The sequence below is a fragment of the Petromyzon marinus genome (genome assembly GCF_048934315.1).
Source record: "Petromyzon marinus isolate PM22_M1 ecotype Great Lakes invasive population chromosome 78 unlocalized genomic scaffold, UKy_Petmar_22M1.pri1.0 chr78_unloc.1, whole genome shotgun sequence".
In the NCBI taxonomy this organism is placed as follows: domain Eukaryota; kingdom Metazoa; phylum Chordata; class Hyperoartia; order Petromyzontiformes; family Petromyzontidae; genus Petromyzon; species Petromyzon marinus.
This window is the reverse complement of record NW_027422625.1, coordinates 415,428-425,250: the sequence shown is the minus strand read 5'-3', so window position 1 is coordinate 425,250 and position 9,823 is coordinate 415,428. Positions and strand designations below refer to the sequence as shown.

At 47.0% G+C, this 9,823-nt stretch overlaps 1 protein-coding gene across 2 annotated transcripts; it reads right to left on the bottom strand.

Moving 5' to 3' along the window:
• LOC142908259 (uncharacterized) lies at positions 1 to 6,575 on the bottom strand. Of its 2 annotated transcripts, none has more exons than XM_076058735.1 (3): positions 6,458 to 6,575; positions 6,016 to 6,079; positions 1 to 2,234 (listed from the first exon to the last, which is right to left on the bottom strand). In XM_076058735.1, the coding sequence occupies exon 3, from the start codon at positions 2,204 to 2,206 to the stop codon at positions 1,337 to 1,339; it is 870 nt and encodes a 289-aa protein (XP_075914850.1). In that variant the 5' UTR covers positions 2,207 to 2,234; positions 6,016 to 6,079; positions 6,458 to 6,575; the 3' UTR covers positions 1 to 1,336. The 2 variants fall into 2 exon arrangements, with proteins under 2 accessions (XP_075914850.1, XP_075914849.1); XM_076058734.1 differs by lacking the exon at positions 6,458 to 6,575 and adding an exon at positions 6,253 to 6,432.
• Between the last annotated feature and the right edge of the window lie 3,248 nt (positions 6,576 to 9,823).

The window sequence follows — 9,823 nt, the reverse complement described above, 5'->3', positions numbered from 1 at the left end:
TTTTCAATGAACAAGCTTTTAATGAAGAAATACAATTATCTAATTCTAATGAGTGTTGTTGTGGAGAATGTATCTACTGGATGTGCTCTGCCTTGTAACCGATTACAAATCTGTACTAAAAATGAATTTCAAATGTAGTCTCTTAAAATTATCTCCTTGCTATGAAGCAGATCAGCAGACACGACATCTTTCATTTATCGATCTCTCCACGAAACAAAGGAATGTTTTACACAAACTATAACTAGCACAGCCTTCTGGGAGTGCATCATTGATTCAGTGCAAGCCACATGTGGACCCTTATTGGTGCACAGCGTCTCAACAGCAGCCGAGCTTGCTTCAACCGTTACGGACATCCAGACGTTAATCAGCAAGGACCATTTCTTGTCCTAGTTAGAAAAAAATCTACGTCAACACGTAATACAAAATTATAATTCGTGTTGTCGAGAATGTATCTGCTCTACGTGGAACTTTTGAGTGGTATGCCTTGTAACTGATGAATGATCCGAGTGTGCTCCCTATTTCAAAGACAATGAGTTGATCCGGAGAGAGATGCTTCCTGAAAACACAAAAATACCCTTTGCCCTGTATCACAAGAACAATGAGTCTCACCTGAGTTATCTGTACAGGTTACTTCCAAAACATACACTTTGTCCTAACATCACTTATTCAATGTTTGACCCTTATAGACAAAATGTTACATGTATGCACGCAATCAGACAAGTATTCATTCTAAATTATTGAGTCATTTTAACTAAATTTTATAACTGCACTGAAATATGCTGTATCAGGTTACATCGTATTAACATTAAGATATTTAAAAAAATACACACCGTCTGCTTAACAGTGTATGTACAAGATACTATTGTGTCAATCAAAACGATTAGGCCATTGTATGCTGGCGTTTGGGTCAAAATGTATCAAATTCTAAACATTACCTACAAACTCCACAACTGAGATGCCACATCAACAATCACCCCCTACTGACAGGCTCTTGTCCACATGCAGGCCGGTGCAGGGCCACCACCTTGTGCCACACAGGGGCAGCTGCTACTTGGGGATGCTCTTCGAGTGTTTGAGACGAGATACGACACAAAACTCCGAATTGCCAGAGGCGATTAAGCAAGCACCATATAAATGGAATTAATAGACTCTAGTGAATGCTTGGGAGCTTATTGGCTATCGCTCCTGGTTAGAGATCTACCCAACCCACAGGTCCACAAAGACTGGCCACTGTTACGCTGCAGGTTGCACCTAGGAATTGAGTGTTCAACTTCACATTCTTGTCATTAAAGGCCTGTGACAAAGGTGCATCTATTGGAGCGACATCGTCTCCGGCTTACACATCTACCGGGTCTCCATTTGACTTTGTATTGTCTCGGAGGAAGTCCACCCACACCTCCACTTCCACAAACTGCTGGGAGTTGCCTCGCTCTGCCTCACAGTCAGAATTCTCCTCCTGCTTCACGTTGCCTCCATCGATGTGAAGGTCCGATTTTGGAGAAGAATTTTCATCTTCATATTTTACCTTCACTTCTTCGCTCTTCACCATCACTTCTTCACATTTCACCTTCACTTCTTCGATCTTCACCATCATTTCTTCATATTTCACCTTCACCTCTTCATATTTTACCTCGATACCTTTAAAAGTGTCCAGGCTGGGATTTTCTTCCAGTTCTTGTTTCATGAGGGATGGGCTCATTGCGGCACTTTGACTTTCACAAGATGATTTCAGACTCCACTCCTTGTGGATCTTCTGATGCTTTTGAGATCTCTGGTGTACATAAAGATTTGATGAATGTGCAAATGCCTTCCCATACACACTGCACTTGAAGGGTTTTTCTCCCGTGTGTGTTCTCTGGTGTTCTACAAGAGTACATGACTGTGCAAACGCCTTCCCACACACACTGCACTTGAAGGGTTTCTCTCCCGTGTGTGTTCTCTGGTGTGCTACAAGATTAGATGAATGTGCAAACGCCTTCCCACACACACTGCACTTGAAGGGTTTATCTCCCGTGTGTGTTCTCCGGTGTGCAACAAGATTAGATGACTGTGTAAACGCCTGCCCACAGACACTGCACTTGAAGGGTTTATCTCCTGTGCGAGTTCTCTGGTGCCGTGTCAAATCTCCAGTACGATCCGGGTTGTTTTCATGCCGGTCGCATTTTTGCCTTTTTGCACCGAGCCGCGCCGAGTGCCTTTGCTCCATGAGACAAATTCTGCAGAGGAAGCGACAGCTGCAGACAGAAAAAAATAATATCCAAACCATCTACACGTCAGTATCGATGCACAGAGGAATGCATATATACAGTCACACGTGACTTACATGTCTATACTTATTCATATATTCATGATATAGTGAAAAAGCGTCCCAAATTCATCACATGGGCTGTTATGGCACACAATGAGTGGGCAAATGTCACAATCGTGCCTGGAAGCCCTCGCATCTTCAAAATGAATGTTAACCCAAAAATCCGAGCACACAATTTCGGCTTTCTGGCTTCAAAAGGAATATTTATGAAAGCTAAATTCAGCTGACATAGCAAAGAGTGTTGAAAATAATACTATTTGTGTTATGCAGAAATGCATAAATTAACGTTCAATCGCAACTTAGAGGTGTGAAGCCAGGCACAGATGTCCTTGAATGCTGGGATGAACAGTTCTGACTTCAGCTGCACGTGTACTGTGATAACTTCCTAACTCCATTCTTACAAAGACTTTAACGCAAATACAAACTTGACCATGTCACACACTCAGAGGTGGAGCCAGGATTTTCAGGTAGATGGGGCAACCCCTTCAGCAATGAAAAATGTTAGGAGTTGTTAGTAAGTAAGGAGTTGTTAGTAAGTAAGGAGTTGTTAGTAAGTAAGGACTTGTCCCTTGCTTTTTAATCAACGCGTGTGAAAGGCATCGCGCTCGCTGAAGGTGTTTGTCATCAGGGAAGTCGTGTACTGTATACGCAACTGCGCACAATTCTGTGAGTCGTTTGTAACTGCTTTGCCGTTAATTAATGCCAATTATGGAGTCCCTGGCACGTAATAATATGCCACACGGTGGCAGTGGGGGTCGCAAAATGCTGATTTATCTATATATATAAAAGGGAAATGTGTGGATACGTGTGTCGGTTCGAAATGTTTAGCATACTTCCCAAGAGGCTACACACTTGAGACTTGGAATGTGGCTAGGTTCCATACTGTACACAATGTTAAAATTATAAAAATAAACTTTGGCATTTGGGGGGGGGGGGTGTGGGCGAAATGACCATAGAGTGTGTGACGTCAACCCGCAACACACCTGAGTTAAGCGCTCTGCAATGCTTACCCCTTCCATATGCCTCTTCGCGCGCCGTACTTCTAGAGCTGTTAACAGCGTGCCGGGAGATTTTAGGTGGCGCTTCGCTCCTGGCCGATAAAGCCATTGGTTTCTCGGAGTTTCAATACAAATCCGTGCGAAGAACGGGTAGAACTGCTATCTTAAATATGAAGCAGAAATTACATCAGCTTGTTTGCGTGAAGCAGCAAAAACCTCTCCAACGCTGAGCTCTGGCGTCATGAAATTTTCACAGCTCATGCTGTTTGGAATTTCTAAGTGAACGCGACTATTTTCAGCTCGCCACGTCATTCCCTTCCCGAGTGGCCAAAATCGACCTCACGTAGAAGTGGGTTAAGGTTGAATATCCTTGAGTGAAAACATCCGATTTAGGTAACTTGATTTGTTTCTGCTTTTTTCTTTCTTGCAAGCATCAATTTTTTCAGGGTTTTTCAGTGAAAGATAAGGGAATATGAAATTTGAAATTTATCCAAGACAAGAATCCAAGTCCCGGGCGAAGGCGGGTAGTGAAGCTAGTTACAAATAAACCCCAATGATCCTATCAAAATTAGGGATTTCGATCGGATCGTTGAAGGGGCACGTGCCACCCCACCCCCACTGGCTCCACCACTGTCACACACTGGCATGGTTCACAGGTGGTGGTGTGTCCAGACCCACGCCTGGCCACCTTCACCTGCTCAGTATTAATGCTTCCTCACTCCACCAAGTAATTCATTGAGGATCAATCAACACAGCCGAGGCTGCGTGTCTCTCTCTTTCCCCCTGATCGCGTGGATTTCCTTCCCGATACCTGGGTTTCCCCTCCACATGTAGAGTGTGAACACCACCACGCATCTAGAGTGAACACCACCACGCATCTAGAGTGAACACCACCACACATCTAGAGTGAACACCACCACACGTCTAGAGTGAACGCCGCCACACGTCTAGAGTGAACACCGCCACACATCTAGAGTGAACACCACCACACGTCTAGAGTGAACACCACCACACGTCTAGAGTGAACACCTCCACACATCTAGAGTGAACACCACCACGCGTCTAGAGTGAACACCACCACACGTCTAGAGTGAACACCGCCACACATCTAGAGTGAACACCACCACACGTCTAGAGTGAACACCTCCACACGTCTAGAGTGAACACCACCACACGTCTAGAGTGAACACCACCACACGTCTAGAGTGAACACCACCACACGTCTAGACTGAACACCACCACACGTCTAGAGTGAACACCACCACACGTCTAGAGTGAACACCACCACACGTCTAGAGTGAACACCACCACACGTCTAGAGTGAACACCACCACACGTCTAGAGTGAACACCTCCACACATCTAGAGTGAACACCACCACGCGTCTAGAGTGAACACCACCACACGTCTAGAGTGAACACCGCCACGCGTCTAGAGTGAATACCACCACTTGTCTAGAGTGAACACCACCACACATCTAGAGTGAACACCACCACACGTCTAGAGTGAATACCACCACGCGTCTAGAGTGAACACCACCACACGTCTAGAGTGAACACCGCCACGCGTCTAGAGTGAACACCGCCACGCGTCTAGAGTGAACACCTCCACGCGTCTAGAGTGAACACCGCCACGCGTCTAGAGTGAACACCGCCACGCGTCTAGAGTGAACACCGCCACGCGTCTAGAGTGAACACTGCCACGCGTCTAGAGTGAACACCACCACGCATCTAGAGTGAACACCACCACGCATCTAGAGTGAACACCACCACACATCTAGAGTGAACACCACCACACGTCTAGAGTGAACGCCGCCACACGTCTAGAGTGAACACCGCCACACATCTAGAGTGAACACCACCACACGTCTAGAGTGAACACCACCACACGTCTAGAGTGAACACCTCCACACATCTAGAGTGAACACCACCACGCGTCTAGATTGAACACCACCACACGTCTAGAGTGAACACCGCCACACATCTAGAGTGAACACCACCACACGTCTAGAGTGAACACCTCCACACGTCTAGAGTGAACACCACCACACGTCTAGAGTGAACACCACCACACGTCTAGAGTGAACACCACCACACGTCTAGACTGAACACCACCACACATCTAGAGTGAACACCACCACACGTCTAGAGTGAACACCACCACACGTCTAGAGTGAACACCACCACACGTCTAGAGTGAACACCACCACACGTCTAGAGTGAACACCTCCACACATCTAGAGTGAACACCACCACGCGTCTAGAGTGAACACCACCACACGTCTAGAGTGAACACCGCCACGCGTCTAGAGTGAATACCACCACGTGTCTAGAGTGAACACCACCACACGTCTAGAGTGAACACCACCACACGTCTAGAGTGAATACCACCACGCGTCTAGAGTGAACACCACCACACGTCTAGAGTGAACACCGCCACGCGTCTAGAGTGAACACCGCCACGCGTCTAGAGTGAACACCTCCACGCGTCTAGAGTGAACACCGCCACGCGTCTAGAGTGAACACCGCCACGCGTCTAGAGTGAACACCGCCACGCGTCTAGAGTGAACACCGCCACGCGTCTAGAGTGAACACCGCCACGCGTCTAGAGTGAACACCACCACACGTCTAGAGTGACCACCGCCACGCGTCTAGAGTGGACACCGCCACGCGTCTAGAGTGAACACCGCCACGCTGTTGACGAGCCTCACCTTGTGTGGTGGGCAGGTCGCTTCTGAAAACAAGAGCGGTGTAGCAGCTCAACGCGGGAGTGGCCTGGTAAAAAACAAAGAATACAACACTGTGTGAATATGCAAAGTGAAACAAAGTGACAAAGTAGTGAGCCAGGTCAAGACAAATTTAACTTAAGAGAATGGAAGCGAATGCAATCAGGCGAGGGCAGGAGGCAAGGCCCCGCGTGGCTAGGCCCTGCGCTGTAAAGTTCCAACCTGGACATCGCTTCCATGATTGCTGATACTCAATTGACATCCCTACGAGAGAGAGAGCGAGGCTCTACCTCGGGAAACAACAACCACAACAACCACCACATCCACCACCACAACAACCACCACAACCACAACCACCACCACAACCACCACAACAACCACCACAACAACCACCACAACAACCACAACCGCGATGAGAATTTCTCACCTCGGATTTCAGTTCACGCGCGGAGCGGCAACTTCCTGTTACCTCGTGACGTCACGCGTCAGGAGGTGACGTGACGTCACTTCCGGAGTACAAGACACTCCCCTCCCACATCGAGGGGCTCTGTATCTGAAATAAATTATGCTAATTAACCCGGCACAATCCTGGATGGATGGGGCGTGGGTGTCGAACCTGTCGCAAAAAACTCGCGACGGCTTTCACGAATACATTATGTTAATGAGCCGCCAGTCACCGTTCGTAGCTTTGCCAAAATAAGGATTGGCACTGGAACAGATATTGGCAGCGGCCGAGCAGAGGCGACGTCACGCTCAAGAGCGCGGTGGTCGGGGGTGAGGCGAATATCTTGGTGACATGACGTCACTAGCGAGGGCCACCGACCCCTTGCGCTTGACGCCGATGAGGTCACGCTGAGCGGTGACGTCAGAGAGCAGGGTCAGAGTTGACAGAAGGGGAGCGGCAGTGTCGTGCTGAGCGCTGCGCTCCACTCCCGACCAGCCGAGTTCCATTCCCGCTCGTGGCCAACACCGCCAGTGACGATTTTCTGAACCGGTCCTGAGCCTCCCCTACGTCGACTCAGCCTCAAATGAGAACCCGGTGCGGTGTGTAAACATTGCCACTAGGAAGACAAAGGCGGCCGGGCGTGGTGCTTGCCACCCACCCCCTCGTGTGCCGTCCCACCCTTAATAGGTGCTCGCTAACTGCACTTGCCCCAACATTCTGTGCAGGCTATACGGGGGATCTTTGATAGACAGACGCAGACAGACAGACAAGACAGGCGGACAGACACAGACAAGAGGAACACAGAGACAGAGAAAGATAGACAGAGAGACAGGCAGAGAGAGACACAGAGGCGCACAGAGACACAGACGGACAGAGAGATGTTGAATCGAACACACTTAACTCGCTCCATTGAAAAAGATTCCTCAATCGATGGCTTGTGCACCAGATCTTATTTATTCACGATGTACTTACAAATAAATCCGCAGACTACCTGCTGGATCCCCTCTCTGTTTCAAAGAACAAATTTGACCTCAGGTCTTCGCTCATTTACCAGCTTCACATTCCCTATTGCCGTACAAAAACTGGTGGAAGGGCCTTTGCTATTGATGCCCCCAGAGTCTGGAATGCTATTGCCAATAAACTGCAACTTGAATCGCTACCAATGAGATCGTCTCTCAAAACTGCTCTAGAGGAGTTGTACACCCCAAGCTGCCACTGCTATTCATTGGCGTAAAATAAAATGTTTATCTGTATTTTGATTTAGCGTGCTGATCTTAAAGGTGCATTGAAAAATTTGATACTCCGACCGATGCTTCTATTGTTGTGGAGTAACTCATGCAGCCAGCTATGGCCCTAGGGTTTGGTGTTACATGTTATTTATGCAGTTTATTGTAAAAATTCGGTCACAGTCCTTGTGATCACTGTTACGTTGCAATTATGTCTTTATTTTTTGGTGATTTGGAAAACGTTTTTGGTTTGGACATGTTTGTTTTGTTGTAGTACGGAGTTAGACTGATGGCCTTAATCTAAGTTTTTGTGGTTGTTGTTGTTCTAGATTTGAAGCTTTCGTGACTGCAAGGATCCATACTCTTTGGTTCTATTCGGTAAAGTCACGTAGGTAAAAATAAAATAACAAAAAATCACGACGTTTCGGCCACAACACAAGCGGCCTTCATCAGGTGAAGGGACCAGACTGTCTCGAGGACAGCGCTGGAGTGAAACACAGCCACGCTCAGACCGCGACCTTTAAGCTGTGTGCGAGGAAACAAGGTTCCTTGACAAAGGAATTAGCATAAACAAAAAAATAGCATTTAATTGGCGGACTTAGCATAATGAAAGGTGTAGAGAGGGTGAACATGCGGGTGCACATGCACCCGCATGTGCTGCGAAAGATTGGGGTACCACTACTTGAAAAAATATACTGTACCATTGAAATTAGTTTAATGTTTGGTTCGATTTAGAACATCTTTCCAATGGTTGCCTAATTTGAAACCATCTTCTCGGTTGAAATTGTGTCTGTGTTTGTAGATCTGAATTGCCTCGTGAACAAATCTCTGATTTAAAAAAACGTGGGTTTGCAAAGAACCTTGGTATCGGAGAAAATTATATCGTGATCACCCACAGCGTTGTAACAATGATCAGCTACGGCAGAAGAATTCGTTTTGCCGTGTTTCAAATCTGATTTGTGGTCGCGAATTCGGACAGAGACATGTCGTTTCGTCTCCCCGATATAGCAATCACCGCAGATACAACTCAATTTGTAAACCCCGGGGTACTGTAAGTCAGGAATGACATCCTTCACGGATGGGATCAGATCACGAATTTTGTGTACTGTATTGAACCGGACCTGGATCTTGTGTTTGTTTAGAATTTTGGAAATCTTTTTAGTAACGCCTGCTATATATGGTAGTGTGATGGTTTTGACCAGAGTATCATGTGGTTGTTTCTGTATGGAGGGAGAAACAGCTTGGCGGATGGTACGGGCAGAGTATCCATTCCTTTTTGAGGGCCAGGTGTACATGTTTTAATTAACTGGTCAGGTGGTGTTGGTCCGAAATGCAATGAGCCCTATGGTATAAAGTTTTGATGAGATAATTATTTTGGGCTGGGTGGTGGTGGGAATCAAGTTTCAAGTAGGAATCTGTATGGGTGGGTTTTGTGTAGACAGAATGCCCAATGAGCCATCAGGTCTCCTCTCAAACAGAACATCTAAGCATGGTAGCTTGCCATCTTTCTCCACTTCCATGGTGAATTTGATGGCGGGATGTCTGGAATTGATGTGGTGTAGGAAAAGGTTCAGAGCTGGGAGGCCATGTGGCCAAATAACGAAAGTGCCATCCACATATCTCTTCCACAGGGAAGGTCTGAGGGTGGAAGTCTGGATGGCGTCTGATTCAAATTTCTCCATGAAAACATTGGCTATCACTGGTGACAAGGGGGAACCCATGGGAGTACCCTCATTGTGCTTGTAGAAGGAATCATTCCTGGTAAAGTAGGTGTTGGTGAGGCAGTGTCTGACCAGCGTAGGTACCTCGGGGTTTAGTCCATGTTGTACCAAATTTTCAATTATATCAATGGTATCAGGTACCGGGACCTTGGTGAACAAAGAGACCACATCGAAGCTGATAAGGATATCGTCAGGGGACAGTACAACGTCTTTGACCATAGAAACCAATTGGGCTAAGTTAAGTACTGCTGAGGAGGTCTTGCCAGTGAAAGGTAGCAAGGTATCCGACAGAAAACATGCTAGCTTATAGGTAGGGGAGTTGATCGTGGATACGATGGGTCGTAGTGGAGTGCCTTCTTTATGAATCTTTGGAAGACCATAGAATCTAGGGGGTCTTGCAG